We start from the raw sequence: 25,266 nt of genomic DNA, 5'->3' as shown, positions 1-25,266 counted from the left end.
CATGGTTCTGAAGAAAGGGCTAAATTGACTAGGAACCTCGGAAACAGCCTTATGCGGAGTCAGACCCTGGGTCTCTCTGGCCCAGTATTGTCAACGCTGACTGGCAGCAGCCAGGGCTCTCTGGGGTTTCAGGCAGGAGTTTTCCCAGCCCTACCTGGAGTTGCTGCCGGGGATCGAACCCGGGACCGCCTGCCTGCAGAGGAGGGGCTCTTCTGCCCACTGAGCCACAGGCCCCTTTCCTGCTTTGAACAATTTTTAATCCAGAGAGAAGTAGTAGAAGCAAGTCAAGAGCCCCTAAATAGTCTGGGGCTCTTTGCCTCTTTTTCAACTCAGCCCTTGATTCTCCCCTTGGTAGCATAGCTGGATTTCCTCAGAGGGAAGTTGCCCTTTTCAGCCCCTTGGTCGTTTTAGTTACCCTTTTCTGATCCTTTTCCAGCTCTGCAGTATCCTTTTTTTAGGTGCAGTGACCAGAACTGTGCACAGTATTCTAAGCGTGGTCACCCCAGAGATTTGTATAAAGGCAGTAGAGGATCTTGGCGGTTTGGGTTCCGATTCTTTTCTTAATTATGCCTAAACAGGCCCCCAGACTTGCGGCCCAGACGAGTTTCTGTGCCAACAAGGTGGCTGCATCCCCTGGGACCGGCTGTGTGACAGAACCGAAGACTGCCGGGATGGCGAGGATGAAACAGAAACCACGTGCAGTGAGTGTCCATGGCAGGGTGCCGGGCCACCTGGCCATCAACACCCACACCCAGGCCACTTGTGGCATAGGTGGGGCAGTGTGGTGGGGCTGAGAGTTGGAGGAGCATGGCAGGGCTGGGTAGTCCATAAACAGTCCAGTTGCTCAGGCTGAAGTCCCAGCCACTCTGTAGGCTCAGGTGGCGCTCTCTCGGCCTCTTGGAGTCAGCTGGCCTCCGGCGCATTGGTGGCTGCAATGCCATCGGCTGTGGCGGCGCTGACGTGCCATGGAGTGCAGGCCAGCAGAACTGAAGAATGGTGATGCTGGGATATCTGCATTCACCCTGGTACCTGAACTCTTCCCTGTGAAAGCCGTACGTTGGACTCCAATGCTCAGATTATGGGAACAAAGGCGGGAACCGCTCCAGGACCCCCATGCTGACTCCCACCAGTTTTAGCCAAAGCGTTGCCTTGGCTCCTTAATCAGCTAAAATTTTGGTTGGTTAATCTTGGGCTTAAAGGCTTGAAGGCAGCTTTTAGGGATGGGCGGCTCTCGCTCCCATGGCTCTGGCACCCCCCCTCTCCTCCCACCCCCTGCAGAGTCGTTCAGCGTCTGTGAATTTGAGCAAGACTGGTGTGACTGGGAGGTGGAGCCCAACAAGACCCTTTCCTGGGCGAGGAACTCCAGTCTCCAGGTAGCCCCATCTCACGCCTGGCCCACGCGGGATCACAGCACCAACAGCCCGGCAGGTGCGTTTATTTTGGAAGACACTGCGAAATTTATTTCTGGAATTTATTTCTGATGCAAAGATTCTTTCTTGGAATGTAGAATTTAGTGATAATAGAGGGGCACCTCTGGGCATGTGCAGAATTCTTTCCCTTCACTGCTGCATAAAAAACCCTACCCTCCCTTTCCCGCATTGGGGGATGGATGGCTTTCAGGTGACACGGTGGGGTTTGTAATGGCCTCTGTTCAGCCATTAACCCCCTACTGAACCCCCTTAGAGTAAACAGGTTGCCGTTTTTAAATGTTCCTTCAAAAATTTAGGTTTTTTTAAAACATTCAACACACTGCAAGTAGAAAACTAGCGCATCAAGGAGTAGGGGACAAACTAGAGGGGATCATTGCTGTGATTCTCTTCCCTGACCACAGTCTAAAGTGGTACAGTCCTTTCTACCCCATTGGGACTCTACCGCCTCATTCTCCTGCATGTATCACTCCCCCTTTTTATATGCTCTGTTAAGCTTAGAAGTGAAGCCCCACAAGGAGGAAGCGGCCTGCTCTTTGAGGACCCTGAGAAAGGGAACTTGCTTCCTTTATATTGTAAAAGACACACAGCGGACTTCAAGCCCACGCTGTCCCTCCGTGTCCGCCTGCGCTGGGCTTGGTAACCTGTCGACCTCTTGCCCCTTGTCAAGACAAAATGTTCTGCCAAAGAGCCTCCAGACGCGGTAGAGATAAGAAGAGGACGAAATGCACAAGGGGTTGTAAACGTTATCTGTGCATTTGAACAAGACTTTCGGGAAAAGGACGTGACTGTGATCGGGGTCAATTCCTTGGGACAGGGGAAAAGATACCGCTCATTTCTCCAGACACCCCCCATACCTTTTCCTCCCCAATAATTACTCTTCTCTTCGCATGGTCCCGGGGTGAGGACTGTACCACCTTAAATCAACACATTTGATTCTGCTGCCAAGCTGAAAACTCTTGACCATCTGTCAATCGCAAACATTTTCTGGAATTAGAGAAGCTGTACGTGCCTGGACAACTGGGAGATTAATAATACCTGTGTACCTTTTGATTATTTTTTAAAAAGGCCATTGGGTGAGCTGCTGTGATGTCATGAGAGGGGAGGGGTCAGCCGTAGAATGTTGAAAATGAATGTTGTTGCTACAAAGGAAGCGGAGTTGGTCAGGTTGGGGGGTGGGGAAACCCTCTCTTGGGGGCACTAAAGGAGGAAAAGGAGGCTGTAGGCTGCAAGGTCAGTGGGAAACATGAGGGAAGGGGGGAGACCGAGGGCGGGGGGGGGTTCAGGAGAGGGGGAAGAGGGAGCCGCACGAGGCTCTCCTTGGCCAGGGGCTGTAGGAGAGCTGGCTGGGCTCCTGCTTTGCATGGAGAAGGTTCAACCCCCAGCAGCATCTCCAGGTAGGGCTGGCAAACTCCTGCCTGCGACCCTGGAGAACCGTTGCTGCTGCCAGCCCATGTTGGCGATACTGGGCCAGATGGACCAGGTCTGCATCCCATGTTGCCTGGGGGGCCAAGTTGATGTGCCGTTTGACCTCCCCCCCCCCCCCGCAGGCTCCTTTGCCTACGTCACCAGCGTGCCCTCCCGGGGCCTGCAGCTGGGCGACGCCTGGCTCACCAGCCCCATGCTGAAAGTGAACGGCTCCTGCCAGGTGAGTGGCCAGGGCGGGGTGTCCTCCGCGTTGCTTCCCCCAGGATGCTCCCGCTGCTGGTGGCTGGACCCGCTGCTTCGCCTGCTGCCTGCTACGCGTCCTGCCTTCGGTGCGCTTTCTCTCCCGCAGTGACTTGTCCGCCACGGGAACCTGGTGCTTTACGGGGTGTGGGAGGTGGGCACGCCATATGGTGCACACAAAGGGGAGCGCGCTCTCGGGTCTCTGGGCCCAGGGGCGCAGGGGTCCATTTTGAATGCAGGCGTGCCCATCGGGACAATCCCATATGGGATTCTGCAACGATGAGCCGCGGCCTCGATCCGTATCAGTAAAAGAGTCCTAGCCATGCTCCCCTCCGCCAGGAGCAGGCCTTTGGCAGGGCTGTTTGCCCATTCCAGATTGGCATGCCTTGGATCGCTCCTTGAGAGTTCTGGCTGAGTTCACTGCCCCACCGAGATGGGAGCCACCAGCCCCGGCTGCCCAGCGGCATCCCTGCCCCCTCGATCTCGGGCGCGGCGTCACTCGCGGGCTGCTCTCTCCCCGCTTCCAGCTGGTGCTCTACGTCCACCTGTACGCCTCGAACAGCAACCGCCTGAATATCTACTACCGGACGGGAACAACCATGAAGCTGGTCCGGACCCGTGCCGGGGACTTGGGTGACTACTGGGTCCGTGAGAAAGTGGATTTCCAGGTGGAGCAAGTCGACTTCCAGGTAGGCCAGGAGTGGGGGCTTTTCCACCGGGAAGGCCAGATGCTGGACGTGTTGAACAGAAGTGAAATCCAAGTGGCGCAGCACGCGGGTCGCTTCCCATCTGCTGGCGGCAGCGGCGGCTGGGTCGATGCCGCAGGGGAGGCCCTGGTGACGATGGCCCTGCCTGCCAACGTGGCTCCCTTGCAACGCTGTGCCAGGCGGGGCAAGATGGCAGCTGTAGCGCAGCACTGGCCGGCCTTGACCGGGACGTGCTCTGTTCTCTCAGATTGTCATCGAGGGGTTGATTGGGACGGGGCACCAAGGCAACATCGCTCTGGACGATCTCGTTCTGTCTCCCGGCTGCTTGAAACAAGGCCGTGAGTAGAGCGGGCCGGGGGCTTCCCTTCCAAACTGTTGACTCCTTCCTTGCACCTGATCCCCCCCTTGGTTGGAGGGGCATCACCTTCTCCAAGCTCTGAAGGGTGTCCCATTCCAAGTCGCAGAGAGATCCCCAGTGACGAGGAGACCATCTCGTAACTATTAGCCATCCGCCTAAGCAGGAGCTGGTAGATCTTCCTTGGACCTCCTCCTCCCACAAAGGAGCCGAGCAAGAGTTGCAAAATGCCCCCCAGGACCCCCTCGCTCGCAGCCCCTGCCGCTTCCAGCCCGGCCTCTTGGAGCCTTTTCCCTTCCTCTTTTCCTTTTGGCCCCCTTCAGGTGGACTCCTTGTCAGCCACGCACCTGACCCACACATGCCCTGCAGCCAGGATCAGTTTGCCTGCAACAACAGCAAGCAATGCATCAATGTGGAACTTGTCTGCGACTTTAAGACTGATTGCGCCGACCTCTCTGACGAGTGGAATTGTGGTAAATGTCCCCCCCCCGGGGGGGGGGAGGGAGGAGAGCATCGCACGGCTGGAGCAGAGAGGAGCAGGGGACTCTGGGGAGAGAGCTGTGACTCCTTGGGAGGGCAGAGCAACGGCAAGAAGGGTCTCCCCGGGAAGCTTGCCTGGAGCCCACCCGCTCTGCGGACTTTGGGGCACCAGGCAACTCCATTCCTGTTTCCCAGGGCCTCGTTCTGTGCTGTTGTGCTTTAAACCTCCAATGTGAATCCCACTGAGAGTAGACCCATTGGTCCCATTTGCACATAATGGCGGCAAATCCTGCAGGCCACCGCCATTTTGAAAGTGCAGCCTCTGAGAGGCTCAATTGGAGGTTGCTCTGTGACCTGCAAACCCAGACGCTATGGGCGAATCATGAGTTAAACAACCCGCATTTAACCTAACAGCTAATTGTACATTAACGGCAGGTTGCTTAACCCATGATTAACCCATAGTGACTGGATTCGCACGTCATGTGGCTACGTGGTGTTACATATTCAAAATAGCCCTGGCAAATCGTGGGTTACTGCATTGCCACCATTACATGTGATTTGGGCTATTGAAATGAATGGGAAATTAGTCATGACTAACTTAAGTCCCATGCAGTTCAATAGGTCTACTTTAAGTAGGACTAACATCGGATTCAACCCTTTTTATTGTGCATTTTGCCCTGATAATATATTATTTTTATTAGAGGTCAGTATATGATATTCTTAAAATAAACAAAAATAACACCAAAGGCACAGGGTATGGGTGTTGGGTGCAAAATTCCGTTCCTTGTGAATCTTATAGTTTGTTTTTAAACGTTTCTAGCCCTTATGGAAACAAAGAAACTTTCGAAGTGTGTGGGCCGCACCTGCTGAAGTCTTGGGCGTTTGCAAACTGGCCGATTCTGCAAAATCCAGCTTTTCTTGATGCGTTTTTCCATTTTGGGGGGAATGTTCAGCCCATTGAGCCCTGATGATTAAGTTGGGGCTGCCAATGAGAAGCTAAGCAGGAGGGGGCTGAGGTGAGCAGGGTTGGGGAATAGGCCCAGCCCTGGGTCCTGTTGCAGCAAGCAGCTGAGACCTTCCTCCCCCTCTAGGAGTGACTTCGTTTACCAGCGGCACCGGGGGATGGACAGACATCAGCGTGGGGCGGCTGCAGTGGGTGCTCCGAAACGCCAGCAGCCAGCCAGACTCTACCGGTAATTCACGTTTTGATTTGCTACATTTCTACACTGACCCTGAGCCGAAGCTCTCTGGGCAGTTGACAAGACAAGAGCGTTGTGGCTGGGCCAGGCAGGGAGAGGAGGTCGTTTGCCTCTGTGTGGGCGTGTGGGTGTTGCCTGGGGTTTGCGGTGTGAGTTTCTCTGAGCCTCCCCGCTCTGCCTTCTGTGAAATGGGTGTTTTGTTGTGCTTTCTGGAGGCAAACATGTGAGTCCGGCTTTGGGGCACAGAGCCCCCCTCTGACTTGGACTCCGTTTCTTGGCCAAGTACTTGTCTCCGAGCCCGGGCATCTCCCTCTTGTGAGGAGGACGTTGGAGCCAAAAACGGTGGCTTCCAAGCAGTGGCTTTGGTGGTTTGGAACTCGCGCCCCCACTTCTGCCTTCTGGGAAATGTGTGTTTTGTGACCGTCCACAGCCACCCATGGGAGCTTTTTTTCCATTTAGAGAAGCCAAGAGTGGTGCAGGGAGGGAGGGAATTCCTCCTATCACCCACCAATGATGCTGATGAGCTTTCAATTCAGGGATATCCAGGGATTCTTTGCGAAATGCAACCTTAATTTGTGGGATGTGCAGCAGCACGCTATGGGGACAGCTGCTGGCTTTTCTGGCCGTCACTATTAGACAGGATGGCTCAATGGAGCCTCCCTGGTCAGAGGCAGTATACCTCTTCCCCAAACTGGGACCTTCCAGATGTGTTGGACTGCGATTCCCAGAATCGCAGTCCAACACATTGAACAAAAGTTTCTGGGGAGCAAAACCTAGTGTGTGTGTGTGTGTGTGTGTGTGTGTGTGTGTGTGTGTGCATTGCACACGTGCCTTGCTTTTGCGTTCTCCAGAGGCATATACTTGGGCCACTCCAAGGGCAGCAAGAGAGCGGATCCTGTGGCTGCGAGTCCCACTTCTTTCTCTGGGTCTCTCTTCTTTCTCAGGGCCAGTTTTCAGCCTGCAGAACGGCCCCGGGCAGATGCTGTCTCTGGCGAAGGCTGCCACCCCTGCCTTGGGTCCTTCTGGCTCGGCTTGCACTCTGGAGATGAGCTTCACGACCGGCCCTCAAGGTATCCCCCAGCGGCCTCCGAACGCGTCTCTCCTTATCCTGCAGCACCATGGACTCATGGGCCCGTGCCGGAGCTGGTGCTGGTGGAAACAGGAGCAGGAGAGATCGCCCCCAGTGCTGTGGTGGGGGAGCTGGGCAGTGCGCTGAGAGGCGGCCCTCCTCTTCCCAGGGATCCTGGCGCTTGCTGTTGCCGACGAGAGCCTGGGGACCCGCCGGTGGGTGTGGTATGAGCTGGGAAATGGGACCGCCACCTGGACGTGGGTGAGGGTGCCTCTCGGCGCAAGAGCGAGGCCCTTCCAGGTAGGCTGTTGTCCAGCAAAGTGAGTTTGTTTTGGCATGGGAGGGAGGGGGGCTTTGCAGAAACCGGAACGCTTTGATTCCACAGCCCCATCTCGTCTGTCTCAAATCAACTCATTTTCAGGTTGCACAGCACTGCCTGTGGACTAGAAACTTGAGTTGCCCTTTTTAAAGGGGAAAATGGCTGCAGGGGTTTAGTGAGCCACAGCTCAGAGCTGCGTGGCTTTCCTGAGGCCCGGCTGCTGTTCTAAGGGTGGGGAGGAGGAGGGGGGGAGGAGGAGCAGAGCACCCATGAGTGGCTGCTGGGGTAGATGTGTGACCCTTGCAAGGACCTGGGGCTTAAAGGGAGGGGCAAGAGGCCTTGCTGGACCAGGTGGGAGGTCTGCCCAGCCCAGCATCCTGCGCCCAGAGCAGTCAGGCAGGTACTTCCCGGGAGCTCACAAGCTGCAGCCTTTCCCTGCCCCCCTGGGACCCTGAGGTGGGCTGTGGGCCTTGGCCAGGGCTTTCCTGCTGACCCCCCCCCATCCCGTCTCCTCCTCCTGACAGTTGAGGCACACTTGTGAAAGAGAGCAGCGACTGATGCCCTGCGGGGAGCTGGCCTTTGGTGGGCCGTGTCCCCCGCCTTGCTCCCGCCCAAATCTCTGCAACTCTGTGCCTGGAATTAATCGCGTCGCTGTTGGATTCCTGCCCTGAAGCTGGGTGGAAGCGGAGTGCTGACCTCTTCTTTCTCTTTCCCAAGCTTGAGCTGCTGGCCATGGCAGACCTCAAAGGCCCTGGAGGCGACCCCCTTCTCGCCGTCAGCAACGTCACCCTCGTGGGCTGCAGGGCCAACGCCTCCCTCGCACAAGCGTCAGGTGCGGCCGCCCTCTGACCGCCCCCGTCCTCGGCTTGGGGCATCCTGCAGTCCGGCTCATGTTGCCTTTGGGGATGCTCTGCCCCCTCGCCTACTTAATTCATGTCCTTAATTACATTTATGTCCCGCCTTCCCCCCGCCAAAGAGCCCAAGGTGACATAGGTCAGACTGGGACTCCAGTGAGCATCATGGCTGAGTGGGGACTCGAACCCGGGTCTTCCCAGTCTGACACTGTAACTGCTACACCACCCTGACTCTCCGTAATCCTGACAAACCATTTCTGTGTCCAGAATTCTACAGACATATATGTATACAGACACACATGTGGGCCCAGGGGACCAGCGCCACGGCAGTTCAAGCGTGGTTGTGGCTGGCGTGGCTCCTGACCCTGCTGTTCACAGGACTGGCTGCAGAATTTACGACAATACAGCCCATTCGATAGAGGCCTTTTTAATGGACCCACGTTTCTGAAAACATCAATGATGCTAATTTTGAACTACCTCAAAATACTATTCTTTTATTCTCTGTTGTTGCTGCTGTAATCTTGATTATTGAAATGTTTAACTATTAGCTCCTCTGTGAAACTTTTCTGGAATGTTATGATTAAGAAGTGTGTGTGTGTGTGTATGTATAAAGGCGCAGTCCTATGCATGTTTAGAGGGGGGAAAGTCCTACAATCCTATGCATGTCCACAGCTTTGTTGTTGTACACTTTCTCTCTCTCTCCTTGCCCACTGCCTCATAGGGCTGACCTGCAATTTCGAGAGGGACTGGTGTGAATGGTTTATGGAGCAGAATGACGGCTTTGAGTGGGAGCGAAGGGCGAGCGGAGGTTGGGGCATGGACCACACCACGGGCACAGGTAGCGCCCCTTGGGCAACGCTCTCTTGTGTGGCCCTTTCTTCTGTGCCTCGGGAAAAACTCCCAAGTGCGGGGCTTCGCCCTGTAAGGTCTTCAGGAGAGCCCAAGATGTCAGTTTTGGCCTTTAAAGCCCTTGAGGGCTTGGATCCAGGGTTGCCGCAACGCCTGGCCTGTCTCCCCGTGCGTGAGCATCTCCAAGGGCCCCCACCAGGTGAGGATGTGGCAAGGGGTTGCTAGAGGGAGGGCCTCTTCAGTGGTGGCATCCTGGCTGGGGAACCTTCTGCCCAGAGAAGATCGCCTCCCTTGATGTCCTTCTAGTGCCAGGTGAAGGCCTTATTCTTCAGGGCTTTTAGGGGCCGTTGGAGAGACAGGGCTCCCTCCCTCGGAGGAGCTGGCCCAGTCTCTCCGCTCCCCTCCCTGCTCTCGTGCCCATTTCCCTCCAGGTCCCTCCCCTTCGCCCTCCTCCTCCCTCCTCCCTTCTGGCATGTCATCAGGAGACCGGCAGAGCTCAGAAGTCCTCAGAGCGCTCCAACCTCCAGCCGCTCCAAGGGGACCGTAGGGCCGCTGCCCCGTCCATCGTCCATAGTGCTTCACTTTTGATCTGCGCCGTGTGATTGGCATTTGTTTTCCTTCTTTTAAGGCTGCTTTGATATTTTAGGCTGGGCAGCCTTGGGTTGCATTTTAGGACCTGTGTGTTTTATGGATTTTATGTTTTGCTTTCCCAGCTTTGTAAGCTGCCCTGGCAATTTTTGGGGGGGAGCTGAGTTGGAGCTCTGCAAGACGGTGAGGTTTACCCTATGTGGGAAATGTTGTTCCTGCTCCAGAAATCCTAGGAACATTGCGGCCTGCCATATCCTGAGTCAGTAGGTTCAGGATTGGTGATACCAGGGGCGAGCAACCTGTTTTGGTCCGGGGCCCAGATTGGCCTTTCAACCAAGCTGATGGCCAGGCGATGTCCAGAGGCCGCCCCCCTCCCATGACAGCACTGAGTTCCCCCTCCCTCTCTGGATGGAGAAAGCAAATTGGCTGGCACTGGGAAGGGACATGGGAAGAGATGCCCCAGAAGAGTGTGGAGGAATTCCCTTGTTACCTCCAGCCTCTGACTGGAGATAACAAAAGAATTTCCCTTTGCGTTGCTCCCCTTCCCATCAGAGATTGGAGGTGACATGGAGGTTCTTCTCCCCAAGGTAGCGGACGGTGCCCAAGCCCTCCATGAGCCAGATGGGGCAACCGTGGGCCCAGATAACACCAAGTCACAGCCGTTCCCCAGGGTTTTAGGCAGGGAAGGGTTTTTCCCAGTCCTACCTAGAGATGTCAGGGACTGAAAACAGGGCTGGGGGAGTGAACCCAGATTCAAATCAAGCGCCCTTCCTCCTCCTCCTCCTCCTCCTTCTAATAGGGTCTTTCCTCTCTGTGGATCCTTCTGCCCCTGGAGCCCAAGGCCTGAGCGCACGACTCATTTCACCCAGCCAAGTGGCTGCTGCTGCCAAGGACTCCTGCCTTTCCTTCTGGTATCGCATGGACGGCCCCCAGATTGGTAAGACGATACCTGCCGTGTTGGAGAGAGGAGGAGGAACAGTTGCCCAAAGTCCTTTCTTCCAGGGGGGTGGGCAGAAGGGAGACATCGTGGGCCACCCAGCGCCGGCTGGTGGTTATGATCCTCGCAAAAGGTGCTGGATGAGTCACTGGGTGCATCCAGGGCAGCGATCAAGAGTCAGGCAGTAACGGGGGCCAGGCCGAGTCCCTTCCGCAGTTCCACAATGATAGCTCAGAATGGAACTTCCTTATTCAGAGGCATTCTGTCTGTGAATAGCAGGTGCTGGGTGACAAACCGTAAAGCAACGTTAAGGTCCCTGCTGGGTCAGATCAAAGGCGTAGCCACGGATTTGTCCCGGTGCCTTTTGAAGCTGCAATTTTAAGGGGCAACCCTATGCACGTTTGAGCAGAAAGGAAGTCCTACAGGCCCCTCTCTTCTTCTGTTTTGCAGGCACCTTGAACCTCCTTGTGAAATATGGCGAGAAACCCGAGCAGGTGCTTTGGACCAGGACGGGGAGCCAGGGCGCGGTCTGGCACCTGGCATCCTCCACCATCTCCCAGCAGCCTGGCCAGAATTACCAGGTGGGGACACCTCCGGACCTTAGCTTGATGGTAGAGCAGCCGCCTCGTGGGCAGAGGGTCCGCGGTTTGATCCCTGGCAGCATCGTCAGGTGGCAGGGTGATGAGAGGCAGACCCCCCCTTCTCTGTCAGAAATGCTGGGGTGGGGCGGAGCGGCGCTGCTGCACAATAGTAGATGGGGTGGACAAAACCATCCGACCTAAATTCTGGTATTTCCTGCTGCTTTCTCAGCCGGGCAGCTGCATTGCAACAAAGGCAGCGATGGAGGCAGTGAGCCTGGTTTTACTGAGCAGCACTGAAATGTAGTTAAAGTAGCTATCTAACTAACAGGGGTGGGGTGGGGAGATGCCAGGCTCAGTGCACCCCACCCACCTACCCACCCACTGTGGAGGAATGTCGGGGCTCCATCCCCCCTTTTAGGATCGGTTGAGTGGGGGTCAAAGATTCTCAAGACAGCGTCCGCTTCTTTGTAATGAAAGTTTATTACGCGCAGTTGTAAGGAGTCTGCACTGAAGGACGACGGACGAAGCCAAAGTGAGACTGGTATTGGGCACAACGTCACATGCTTTTATAGGCATGTCATATAATTATTGTGGGGATTCCAAAATCCACCAGTCATCACTCGAATACAATGAAAACACCAATCATTACTCAGATCCAAAAAGGCCCCAGTCATAATTCTTAGGTTAATGTCTAATCACAGCACACACACAAACTTAAAATACCCAGTTAAATATAAGCTGATGCAATGCGTTGTTTGTGTCCACTTATAGGGCATAGGCTACGTATGGTTCTGACAGGATGGGGTACAAGGCAGAAGCTAGTAAACATCTTCTATTTTGCAAAGTTTTGTTGTTTTGACAATTTGTACAGTTAGCATTTGCTGTCTGTCTTGGCCTTAGAAGCCACAAGCTCACAGTCTAATGAACTGTCCTGAACCTGAGCAAATTTATAATTTCTTCCACAGCCACCCTTCAGTAACTCCATGGAGCAAGCTCAGAATTAAGTCTTAAGTGACAAATTCAGCATCTGGGGAGGCAGGAACGGGGGCGGGTATTTAATTCACTTATTAAAATGTTTATATCCAACTTTCCGCATGTGGAAGGAGGCAGTCCTGCGCCATCTGGAGCCTTACAATCTCAGCACGCATTAAACGCATTAAACTACAAACCACTCAAATTCCTAGATGTTATGATTGTGTAGATAATGTTGAAAATGGAAAAGAATAAGTCTTGTAATAACCAGGGACCAGCAATGCATTAATGGGGCTTCCCATCAAGCCCCAGGGCTTTGGGTATCTCCATGCCTGCCCTGTGGCTAGCAGAACACAACGCGCACAGCCCAGCATGATCCAACCCCCCCCCCCAAACACCCAGCATGATCCAGGCAAATGTGCATAGATCTGAACAGCTCTCCCCCCTGTCCCCAATGATGTACAAGGATGAGAAGCTCTGCAGAACACTGAAGTCCTTGGGTGTCTTGCACCCAGCATTGTCCATCTGCTCTCAAGCTTTTGTTTGCACCATGAGAACTAGAAACTTGAGCTTGAAGAGTGCGTGTGGGGAAAAGCATGCTGAATTCCACACCCGGTAGTGTATTCCGTGCTTGTACATACGTCTTCTTTCCACAACCTGGCATTGGAGTACAACTCCTAGCATCCCCAGCCAGTGTGTTGGGAGTTGTAGTGTGGTGAAGGGGCCTTTTGTCACCTGCTCTGCTTCTCCCAAAGGTGGTCTTCGAGGCTCTGCGGGATGGTTTCCTGGGTGTCATGGCTCTGGACGACATCAGCGAGAGACCTGGCATTTGTGGAACGAAAAAGCACTGCACCTTTGAGACCGATGACTGTGGACTTTTGGTCAGCAAGCCTCAAGCCTGGGTGCGGCAGGATGGTGCTGGGTGCCAAGGCCCTCCAACGGACCACACCCAAAGCACACCTGAAGGTCAGGCACGGCAGCGTACCTCTGCCTTTCCCTTGGGCTGCACTTTCAAAAACGCTTTCAACTGCTGCTTGCTTGCTTTTTTCATAGGTGTAAGCCTGCACCTGAAAGTCATCTGCTCGGATTTTAGCTGCTCAGTTATTTATCTCTTTTAAATGCTGGATTTTTGTTGCTGCTTTTAGAATAAGGCTTTTTTTATATATATATTTTTTATTGCTTTTCCACATAATTAAACATACACCATTACAATAAAGAAACAACAACAACAACAACATACTACATACATGTTGAGTAAATGTTGAATAGATATATATTGATTAGATATTAACTATAACATAACATATCATAACATAATCATAATCATTCTTAACATATAAGTGCACCCCCCACCCCGGGATCTATTCCTGCTTCCAAAATCTCATACTGTCTTCTGCTGGCGGTTTCCCACTTCCCTTAGAAAACACAAATATTAGGAACTGTTTCCAGATTGCTTCAAACTCATTTATTTTAGTTATACCTTTCCTCCGCTTAATATTACAAGTCAATTTATCATTAATAGCTATATCCCATACTTCTTTGTACCATTCTTCAATAGAATATTCCCCTTGAATCTTCCAGTTCCTAGCTACCATCAATCGTGCTGCAGTCAGCAAACTCGATATTAATTCTTTAATTTCTTTTCCACATTTTAAATCTCCATATAGTGACAGTAATGCAATTTTTGGTGTTTGTTCTATTTTCGTTCCCACTATTTCTTCAATTTCCAAAAACACCATCTTCCATAATCTTTGTACATATTTGCATTCCCACCACATATGTAAATAAGTTCCTTTCCCCCCACATCTTCTCGAACAGTTTGCTGAATGCTGATTATTTATCTTATTCAATCTAATCGGGGTTAGGTACCACCTCCACAAAATTTTAAAATAATTCTCTTTTATTCTCACTGACATACTTCTCAACACTCTTTGTTTCCAAAGTCCCTCCCAGCTCTGTCGTCCTATTTGTACCTTCAAGTCTGTCTCCCATACCTAATTTCCTGCACTATCTATTAGCCCTTCCTCTAGCAATATTTTTTATATTTCACTCATTAACCCTTTTAATGCTAAACTTCCTCCCTTACATTTTTCCCTTTTAACTATTAATTCTTCAAACTTCGTCATTTCTCTACAAACTCTATTTTCTCTAATCCACTTTTTATTCCACTGTTCTAATTGCCTATACTCTAACCAAGTTAATTTTTTCTCCTTTAAAAGCTCTTCCATATCTTCTCTTGTATTTATTTCTCTTAACCAATCTTTTAATTTCATTTTACTTTTCTCTTTTAATATTTTACTTAATCTACCCTTCAGTTCCTCCGGGAAATTCTTTAACATTATTACCGGTGACAAAGGAGAGTTGCTCGGAAGCAGCTCCCCTTTACATTTACTCCAAATTTCCCATTGAGACCTCAGGAGTGGATTATCTATACTTTCCACCCATTTTCTCCCTCCTTCCTTAAAAAAAACATTTTCCAATCTCATCTCTACATTACTTGTAGTTTTATCCTCCATCCAATCTAAATCTCCTATTCCTATAATTGCTTCTACGATGTGTCTTAACCTATTTGCTACATAATATAATTTTATATTTGGGAGACCCATTCCTCCCTTTTTTTGGCTTAAATACCATTTACTCTTATTTACCCTCGCTTTCTTATCTCCGTTACAATATTTGTTTATAATATTTTGCCAACTTTTTATCTCTGATTCTGAAATTTTTATTGGTAACATCCTAAACACAAAATTAATCTTTGCTAAAATCTTCATTTTTATTAATGCTATTCTTCCAAACCAGGATAAATTTAATCTTTTATATTTTTCCAATTTTACTAAAACCTCTTTTTTTAACCTCGTTAAATTCTCCTTTTCTAAATTATCTAAGTTTTTTGTAATTTTAATTCCCAAATATCTAATCTGTTCCTTAACTCTCATTTCTATTCCCTTTCGTTCCCGTTCCTTTTCTTCCTTCTTAGTATAATTAAACAAAATCATCTCTGATTTGGACCAATTTATTCTTAATCCAGTAGCCTCTTCAAATTCTCTCAATTGTTTAATTCTATCTATTTTTCTTATTGGATTCTTAATAGTCAATAGGTCTGCAAACATATTCACTTTTATTTTTCTTACATCACCAATTCCTTCTATCTCTCCGTCATCTCTTATTGCGTCCGCCAGTACTTCCATAACCATTACAAACAGGACCGGCGAGAGTGGACATCCTTGTCTTGTACCTCTGGCTAGTCGTATCTTATCGGTGAGTCTGTCGTTTACCACCACTACAGCTGTATTTTGGGAATATAACTGTTCTATTATGATTTTAAATTTATTTCCAAATCCCATTTTATCTAGAATAATCTTTAATGCCTGCCAGCTCACACAATCAAAAGCCTTGAAAATATCCAATGCCAAAATTCCTGCCTTGATCTTAGATTTTTTTATCATATGTATTGCATTTAAAACTCTTCCCACTAAACTATGCATCTGCCTCCCTGCCACAAATCCACATTGGTCTTCTTCTATATATTCAGATATAAATTTATTTAACCGTTTCGCCAAAATAGAAGAATTTTTTTTAGCATCTTGATTTATTAATGAGATGGGTCTATATGAGTCAGGGATACTCAAGTCTTTATCTGGTTTTGGAATTAATATTATCAATGAATATTCCCATGATTCTGGTATCTTCTCTCCTTGTGATATAGCGTTATAAAGTTTCAGTAATTTCGGAACTAAAAACCCTTTAAAGACCTTATAATATTCTGATCCTAAGCCATCTGCTCCCGGTGATTTACCCACTTTCAGATTATCTATTACATCTTCAACTTCTCTTTGAGTTACTACCTTCTCCATTAGCTCTTTATGCTCTATTTTTATTCCCTTCTTTATATACCTTCCTATATAATCCTCCACCTTCTTTTTTTGAATATTTTTACCTTTATATAATTCCTGATAAAATTTTTGAATTTTTTTTATTTTATCCTTCATTGAATGACAATAATTCCCTTGATTATCCTTCAATGCTCCTATCCCATTTCTCGCTTTTTCCTTTTGTGTGAGTCTGGCAAGCAATCTAGAATTTCTATTGCTGTTTTCAAAATACTCCCTTTTCACATATATTAAATTTTTCTGAACTTCCTCTAAATTTAATTTTTCTAATTGTTTTTTCTTAGCTTGTATTTCTATTAATTTGTATTTGTTTTTACCCTGCCAATATTCTTCCTCCAAATTCCTAATCTCTGTCTCTAACATCTCCTGCTTTGCATACTGTTGTCTTCTTAAGTTACACATTTCTCTAATACAAATTCCTCTTGCTACAGCCTTCATGGTGTCCCAAACCACTGACCCTGCTGTTCCTCCCTTTTCATTAATTTCCCAGGACTCTGACAATTCCCTCTGAATTTTTTCTACCACTTTATTATATTTCAATATTTTTGTGTTCATTTTCCACCTATACGCTTCTTTGTAATTATTCTTAACTGTAAATTCTAAACTTCATAGAATCATAGAATAGCAGAGTTGGAAGGGGCCTACAAGGCCATCGAGTCCAACCCCCTGCTCAATGCAGGAATCCACCCTAAAGCATCCCTGACAGATGGTTGTCCAGCTGCCTCTTGAATGCCTCTAGTGTGGGAGAGCCCACAACCTCCCTAGGGTACCTCCCTAGGTAACTTAACAATGCATGATCTGTTACCTTTATTACCCCCATTTCCATTTTACAAATCTGAGTTGTAAAGTCTTTTGAGACAAATATATGATCTATCCTGGAGTATGTATGATGAACTGGGGAATAATATGAGAACCCAGGCTTAGCCCCATTAAGTAAATGCCAACAATCCACATAGTCATTTTCTTTTACTAATTTATTCAGTATAGTGAGATTATTTCTCTTTTCAACATTAGTGGGGTTTGTCCTGTCCCATCTATTGTCCATAACCATATTAAAATCCCCAGCTAAGATAACATACCCCTCCTTGAATTCTTCTATTTCTTTAAATAATTTTATAAAAAACTCTCTATGTCTCTCATTTGGGGCGTAAACATTAATTAGAATACTTTACCTTCCATTTTTCCTTTTATCATAAGGAATCTACCATTGTCATCCTTTTTTATAGTTTCTAATGTAAATCCACTTTTTTTTTAGATCAAAGTAGCCACACCATTTTTTTTAAGTCCCCAATGACTTTTCATAATAAACTGACCACTTTGTTTTTATCTGATTTATATTATCGAAGCCCTGGTGTGTTTCTTGCAACATAATTATGTCAGATCCTTCTTTATTTAACATTTGTTCTATTCTCCTCCTTTTCACGACTGCCCCCAAACCTTTAACATTGAGTGTTGATACTTTTATTTTTTTATCCATAATCACCCTTTTGATGCCTCTTCCGATCCCTTGTGCTCTGTTACTCAAATTCACATACATAAAAACACAAACACCATAATAAAAAAAAAAACTCAATTCCCTTACTGCTCCACCCCCCTTCCCCCCACCTCTTTCCCCCCCATATCCCCGCAAGTCTATCACTCCGGCCATCTACTTAGGGGGAGGGGGGGAGGCAGCGCTTCGCCTGGCCGGCAAGGTCTCTATACTTTAACAATTCCATCAACAATTATCTCATAATGCATTTATCAGTTCTATTATATCCCAGATGCCCCAGCCTCACTTCCCCCCCGCCTGTTCCAGCCAAAGTTGCATCATCATACAGACCCAAGCTCTTCAGCAGCTCTTTACCCTGATCCAAAGAGGTTACTCTGTGCTCCCCCCCACCATATGTAAATCTTAAGAATACAGGATATCCCCATGCATATTTAATTGTTTTTTTCACTAGTATTTCCGTTATCTGCTTGACACTGTAAGTGTGTGCTGAGAAAGATCGTTGTAAATTTGCACTGGTTTACCCTTATATTGTAGCAGGGCCATGGATCTCAATTTCTTCATAACTTGCTCTTTCTTATAATAATTGCCAAATTTCACCAGAATGTCTCTACTAGCTCCTTTATAATTTTGCCCTCCCCACTCTATGAATTCTGTCGAAATCACAGTCCTCTATTTCCAAATCAGGCATCATATCTTTGAACTATTGCAGGATTATATCTCTTAAGTTTTCTCCTGGTGCTTGAATAAGATGTTTAACGCATATCGATGAACGACGATTCCGGTCTTCTAATTGGATCAGCCTTAATTCATGGTCCTGGAATTGCACATTAGAGGTTTCTTCCAAAAGGTCCTGTCTCTTCTCCATCAAATTTGCTCCTGCTTCCAATTCTTTTATACTTTTAATGTTCTGGGCAATTTTCTCTGCAAGCACTGCTAATCGCTTATCTGATCTCTCTGCCTGTTGATCTATTTTCTTGAAGATACTTTCATTGTTTTCCAATATAAAGCATTTAATTTCAGCCATGGTGGCTGGCTCCCTGCCAACTGGTGCCTTACCACCTTCCGCCATTTTAAAATCTGCTGCTGCTTTCTCTGTCTCTCCCTGCACTTCTTCCGAAGCCAAGTTCTCCAGGCGTGGGAGGTTGTGGTTACTGACTTTTGCACATTCGGTTTTAATTTTTTTTCTTTGTACTCGACATAGGGCATAAATCTGTTTCTTAACGTCACGGCTCTCCTCCTTGTCCGGGCTATTTTTATCTCTCCGTAGTCAACACAGTCTATCAATCCTGCCCGGGTGCTTTTATCTTATTGTAATTCCGGTGATTAACAACTTATTCTTCTCAAATAAAGAATGAGATTCACCATAATCAAGTCAACATTCGCTGTGAAATCTCATTACTATAACAAGCAGTTTTCACAGTCCCGGCACACAGACAGCTTACTTTCACTTTCCGGTCCTTGAGACGCTGTCCCACAGCCAAGACCGCATCAATTTTCACACTTCTTATCTCATTTCCACTTCACAAATGTCAACAACACCAACAGATAATATTTATAGTCTTTTTCCAACATACTCATTTAAGATTTATGCCCTTTTAAAAGAGATAATTGACTTTTCCGGCATAGCCAGTGAGAACTCTAAGAAACTCTTACCAGCTTCATGGCTGCCAAGCTCCGCCCCCCCAGAATAAGGCTTTTTAATGTGCATTGTAAACTGCCCAGAGAGCTTTGGCTATGGGGCAGTATATAAATGTAATAAATAATAATATATAAATGTAAGTTGTTGTTGTTGTTGTTGTTATCCAATCCTTGTATTGTTTTCTTTTTTATTGTATATGTTGCCCTTAGAGCTTTGAATCTAGGGTAACTCATAATCAAGAATAAGAATAAGAATTCCTTGTTAAAGACCGAATCAACTTTGACCTCTGTGTAGAGGACTGTCATGCAGTTCCAGACGTGTGGAATCTCTTTCTTCCTGAGAGGCCAAATTCCATTTCAGAGACGCTTTCGGGGGGGTCTGCATTCCTGTGCTGGTGGGGGGATGGGGGGGGGGCGGAAGCAAAAGGGAGAGGTGCAGAATACCAGCTTGCTGTAGATGCAGGAGCTTTCTCCCTGCCAGTGACTGGGGGCCTTCGGAGCGGCACCTCAGCCTTTTGGAATGGGGGAAAAAAAAACCCCAACAGATTTGTGGTTAGGGGAAGTGGGCCCACCAGATGTTTTGGACTTCAGCTCCCATCAGCCCCACCTAGCCTGGCCAATGATTAGACGATATGGGACTTTTATTCAGAACATCAAGTGTGCCAAAGTTTCCCCATACTGAAACTAACCCTGTGCGTCTGCAAGTACGTGGAGCTTCCTGCTTGAGCTTCCTCTCAGCTCCCTCCTCCTCCTCTCCCTCTATTGCCCCACCCCCAGCCCTGTAACAGCACATTTTTTTCATGTAAGGCCCTTGGGGCAGGGACCTATTGACTTGTGCTCTGAAGCAGCAGCCTGCTGGTTTCCAGGGCCAGGCGTGGAGCTCCTGGCCGAGGGAGGGAGGCGGCTTCCATCTTTGTTGTCCAAAGAGCCTACTCTTCCGGCCTTTGGCCTTTGAGCTGGTCTGTTGCAGACTTTTCTAACCAGTTGGGTGCTGTTTATTTATTTATTTTTATGGCTGTGTTTCTAATCTATTTGTTTCCATGCTTGCATCAAGATTGCTTGATGCAAGCATGGAACTAGTTATACGACCCCTGAGCAGTTTTTAACTGACCCCAGAATAGTTGTTTTAAATGGATATTATTGGTTTTTATGCTTTTGATGGTTTAAATTTTTTATATTTGTTTTAAATGTTCTCTGTTTTTCACCTTTGTAAACCGCCCAGAGAGCTTCTGCTATGGGGTGGTATAGAAAATAAATAAATAAATAAATATCTTGATGAAAAGGCGGGATATAAATTAAGACTAAACAAGAGGCGTTGATGGTGCTATTCAAATACTAAATGAAGAAATCTCCCTTCCAGGGCATTACATGTTCATCAACACCAGCACGAGCGCCCTGCATTCTGGGCAAACAGCCGTCCTCCGGTCGCAAGGTTTTCCGCCTCTGCTTGGCACCCATTGTGTGACGTTTTGGTACTACCTGAGTAGCAGTAACCCAGGTACATGGGGAAGCAGGAAGTTGGTTGTAATGCCCACAGAGCAGACCTTTTAAAATAAATCTCCCCTCCAGGGCATTACATGTTTTTAAAATAAAAACTTCATGGACTTCATTTAGTTAAAGGGTCACGCCAGCCTTCCATAAAATGGTGCCCTCCAAATGTGTTGTACTGCAAAACCTATCATTCCCAGCAAGCATAACAACACTGGCTGCTGCATTCTGGACCAGATGAACTTTTGAAACTGTCTTCACGGGCAGCCCCATGTGCAGCATCTTGGACTAGTCTAGTTAAGAGGCTATTTGATAGTTTTTTTGCTGGACGAGAGCCACCAAAGGCAAAGAAAAGGCAAGAGGGCCAAACGTAATTGCAGGGGTGTAAGAATCTTCACCTTTCCTTCCCCGCATCTGATTGAAGGGAAACATTTGTAAATCCACCTGTAACTTAAGCTAATACTCCTTGCACCTGATAAAGTGAATTTTGGTCCATAAAAATAAACATCTTATATTACATTGTTAGTCTTTAAGATGCCACAAAACCCTTTATTGTGTTTTGTAAATTGGAAGAATCGCTTCTCGTCTTTCTGGCCATCAATGTGATGTGTGGCTTAAGGGTTCAATCCTGGCTTAGGAATGCTGGGAGATGGAGGTCTTTTTTCTGTCTAAAGATCCATAGGATTGTGCCCTGACAGTCTATCAAAATTGTCACTCTCAAATGTGTCGAAGAGATTGTGGACCTGGAAGTAAACGTGAATGTATGTGTTCCTTCTAAATATTGTTGCACATCTGGGCGTTTTTTAAAAATCCCTTCACAATCATGAGGTCTGCAAACTTGGCTCTCCCCACCCAAATGGTAAAAGTTACAATTGTCTAAGCTTGATGGCAGAATCCAGATTCTGAGGACAAGGTCACATTTTGTGCCCAGTGTCACATTCACGCGAAGAGCATTTTCTGGGCTCCCTGGTTTTGTCAATGCGTGGCCTTAATGATGATGATGATGATGATGATGATGATGATGATAATAATAATAATAATAATAATAATAATAATAATTTATTTCTTATTTCTGATTGCGCGGCTTCTCTCACTAGGATCTTTGAGCGTCTCTGTGGAAGAGGGAGGCAGGCAAAAGGAGAAGTCGCATGTGAGGAGGGTGCAGGCAGAAGGCTGGCGGCATGGCAATGTCACCGTTAAGGTCCAGGCTGAATGGCAGGTGAGCAGGATTCAGTGCTCAAATAGGTGCGGGAGCTTTCGCTTCTGGCCTGGAATCCTGGCTTCCTTGTCAAAAAGATGTATCCTAACTTTAGGAACATGCAGTGATATTCCCCCCACACACCAGTGCAACAACCTTGCATTTTTGACATGGTGTAAATGGGAGGGTTTTCGCCATACAGGAGATCTCTCTCTCTCTCCTTCAAGGCAAAACATTTCCGCAGCTGTAACTCAGCCATTTGTCATGGAAGAGTTCTGAAATCCGGCCAGATTAAATCCCTTTGCCGGGTAGATGTTGCCTGCTAAATTCCACACCAGCTGGACAAATTGTCTTGTTTTTACGACGAATAACAAGCTTTATTGTGGCAGGAAGCTCCCCAAAACTGCCTGCTGCCTTAGCTACACAGCCTCTCCTGTGGTTGGATGGCTGTGGTTACTCTGCGTATGTTCAGAGACACTCTGTTGGAAGGCAGGGCTTCTTGTGATGGGGGGCAGGGTTTGCAAAAAGGTATTATGCAATTTCACCAACGCAGGCAGAGTTGCTTAATTTGGTTTCATCGACTTTTTTGACTAAGGATTTTTATTGCTTTAGTGAAGAATTTCAAAAAGTTCAAGAAAGAACCATGCCGAGAACTCTCTTTAGCTATTCCACCCACCCACCCCATCCCTGGGATGGCACCCTGGCGTCCCCCTGTCCCCCCAACCCTTGTGTCTCCCTTGAGCAGGTGGCGTTTGTGGTGGAAGGGGCTGGTGGAGGACCCTCCTCGTTCCTTGCGCTTGACGACTTTCACGTGGAGGAGGGGGTCTGCCTGGAAGCAGGTAACGGCTGCACGATAACCTCCGCACGCACGCACGCTCTGGATAGCAGCCCCGGGCTTCTGGCAGGGTGGCCAGATGCAAAGGAGTACCCTGGCTAGCAACGCAGGTCCCAGGCCAGGGCTTGGAGTGAGTTCAGGACCATGGAGAGCAGCCCCAGTGCTGGGGAACTGATAACTCACAAGTGCCGCCAGCCCTGGCTTGGAGCAGCTGGAAGAGTGTCGTAGTTTTCTGGGAGCTCCATGTCTCCACGTGCTCCATCTGGTGTTTTAATGGGACAGTGCCCTTACCCGAAGTTGCTGGCTTCTTCTGGGGTGTGAGAGTCTAAGTTGCAGGGAGCTGGTTGTGGGAGACTGTCCTGGGCCTCTTTGCTCACTGGAGGGGACTGGGGTCATACAAGGAGCTGTAGTTTAATCTGGCAGCTCAGGTTCAGCAAAGCTTTCACTCAAAACCTCCATCTCAGAAGGCTCTCAATCCTGGGCCAAGGCTGCACTTTGCCCCTAAGAGCGCATGTGGCCGTGCATGAATGCCAAGGGTGCCGATGCACACTGACGTTTTGCACACAACTGCAGCAGCTGGGGTGGCCATGGCGCTCTCTCCCCCTGAGCATGCCATGAGTGGAAAGAGCCACTGCCCTCGCTCCTTTTGAATTCATGTTGGGGTGCGCGTGGGCGGGCAGAGCAAAGGAATGCAATGGAGAGGAATCTGAGGCAAGCTGTCAACTGGGATTGCAATGGAGACCATGCAAAGTGTGAAAATGGGGGCACTGGCGTTCCAAAGCACGTCCCTGTTCTCAACTGGCAAATGGCAGCGGTGGCGGCCGTGCAATCCCAGTGCCTCGCTCACGTGGAGTTTTGCACCTCCGGATGGAACGAGGTGTGAGCTACCACTGGTCAGCTGGGCTGTTGGATCGCAAATTGAGGGCTCCTGTCCATCCCGCTGGAAACGGCACTCTCTTTGACGCAGGGGGGATCGCTGCCTGCCTTCCGGGAGGGCTTTGGCATGGGTTGTGCTTGTGGATCTGGCCGGTGGGGGAGCGTCAGCTGCAGGCAGCAGCTGCGGTCTCCCAGGGAGGAGGCAGGACGCAGTGACCGTTGCGACCCCTGTCGCTGCTTGGCTGTGGAGCAAAGTGCTCAGGCCGGAAGGGACTCGAAACGTCCCGTAGCCGAGATCGGCAGTGACTGCGGTGTCCCTTTGGCCTAGGGTCCTGCAACTTTGAATCGGGTACCTGTGGGTGGAACAAGCCGCACGGAGACTGGTACAGCTGGGACTGGAAGGCAGGGGCCACCCCCTCACTCTCCCCGTCCCCGAAGGAGGACCACAGCCTTGGGACCAAAGCAGGTAAGCCTCCGCTCCGGTTCCAAATGGGGCCCTGTGTGTTAAGTGAGGGTTGGCTGTTCCACCGGGCTACAAACGGGCAGCAGCATATCCAGGGTCAGTCTACCTGGCTCAGGTTTGGCATGGAGTTCTTAGCCAGCTTTCTGAATTGGCACGAGCAGCTCTTGTTAATAGCCAGTGACCTGACTGCACAGCGGCAAACTTGACTTGCAAAGGAGCAGCAGTCTTCCAAGGAGCAATAGTTTGATCTGGCAGCTCAGGTCCGGCAAGGCCTTCTGAATTAGCTTTGAGATCTGGCTCACTCAGCTCTTGGGACAGCTTATGGAAATTCCTAACACGAGACTTGTAAAGTGACTTGCAAAGGAGCTCTGGTTCGGCAAAGGGTGTTTTTGCTGTAAACTGGCTTGCTCAGTTTTCCTGAAAGCTTTAGCTTACATGCTAATAGCATCGGGCAGGAATTTCCATGAAGTTAGAAACTGATCTAAACAGAAAGCCAAGTTGTGGGATAAAGCCTTGCTGTCGCTGGAGGCTCCACGGGGGTGGGGTGGGGGAGCATTGCATGCTGGGAGGTTTCCATGCTTGCATTCACCTCTCTCTCTCCAGGCCACTATGCCTATGTCGACGTTGCGGTGCTGGGCCTGGGAAGGCGCACCGCAGCCCGCCTGGCGAGCGAGCCCCTCCCCTCGACCACCAGCTCCTGCCTGCGATTTCACTACCACATGGACTTTCTGGGCCAAAGCTGTAAGTGAAACCCAGCACCGCCACTCCCGAAACGCCAAAGGTAGCAGTGCTTTTCCTTTGGAGTCGGCGGAGGCTTCCGGGGGCGGGGAACGGGCAGACCTGCGGATTTTGTTGAAGTCTGAGGCTTCACTGAGAAGGCCCCACGACACGTTCCCCACTGAGGGCGCACATGGGTCGGTCTCCAGGGATTTCAGGGGGCAGCAAGGCCGAGAAGGGAAGGGGGGAGAGAACTACCCTGACTGACAAGGAGGCCTGCCCAATCGAGCGAGAAGGAAGGGGTTGGGGCATGGCTCCGTGGCCTGGGAGCCGGGTCCTGATGCTGCCTTCCTTCGCTCTGTGTTGACAGCCCAAGCGGAGCTCAGGGTGAAGCTGTCTGGCCCGCAAGGGGAGCGGACGGTGTGGAGCGCCGCCGGGCACCAAAGCTGGGCCTGGCTGAACCAAACCCTCCTGGTGTCCAGCCCCACTGAGTTCCAGGTATGGCTGCTGAACCCTGCCTGCTCCTGCTCCTGGGTTCTCTCTCGTCACCCTGTCTGAAAAAGCAGCTGCAGCTCTGAGGAAGGGGCAACGTAAACGATCCAAGGGCTGGAGCGCTTCCCCTAGGAACAGAAGGCCTAAAGCGCTGGGGGCCTTTTTTGTTTTG

General features: G+C 49.3%; 2 protein-coding genes across 2 annotated transcripts; both read left to right on the top strand.

The window, feature by feature from the left end:
* The first annotated feature begins 671 nt into the window (after positions 1-671).
* Positions 672-6,256, top strand: LOC134411216 (MAM and LDL-receptor class A domain-containing protein 1-like). Its single transcript, XM_063144931.1, has 8 exons — positions 672-771; positions 1,279-1,428; positions 2,978-3,075; positions 3,623-3,784; positions 4,050-4,140; positions 4,481-4,630; positions 5,729-5,830; positions 6,120-6,256. The coding sequence occupies exons 1-8, from the start codon at positions 672-674 to the stop codon at positions 6,254-6,256; spliced, it is 990 nt and encodes a 329-aa protein (XP_063001001.1).
* A 4,144-nt stretch (positions 6,257-10,400) lies between these two features.
* LOC134411215 (apical endosomal glycoprotein-like) lies at positions 10,401-24,634 on the top strand. The gene is made up of 8 exons (XM_063144930.1): positions 10,401-10,452; positions 10,903-11,033; positions 12,761-12,971; positions 20,386-20,523; positions 21,611-21,732; positions 22,457-22,550; positions 23,751-23,888; positions 24,489-24,634. Exons 1-8 carry the CDS (start codon positions 10,434-10,436, stop codon positions 24,632-24,634), a joined length of 999 nt encoding a protein of 332 aa, XP_063001000.1. The 5' UTR covers positions 10,401-10,433.
* Positions 24,635-25,266: the final 632 nt, after the last annotated feature.

Source organism: Elgaria multicarinata, chromosome 19, assembly GCF_023053635.1.
Source record: "Elgaria multicarinata webbii isolate HBS135686 ecotype San Diego chromosome 19, rElgMul1.1.pri, whole genome shotgun sequence".
Classification (NCBI taxonomy): Eukaryota; Metazoa; Chordata; class Lepidosauria; order Squamata; family Anguidae; genus Elgaria; species Elgaria multicarinata.
This window is presented reverse-complemented; position numbering and strand designations above follow the sequence as displayed.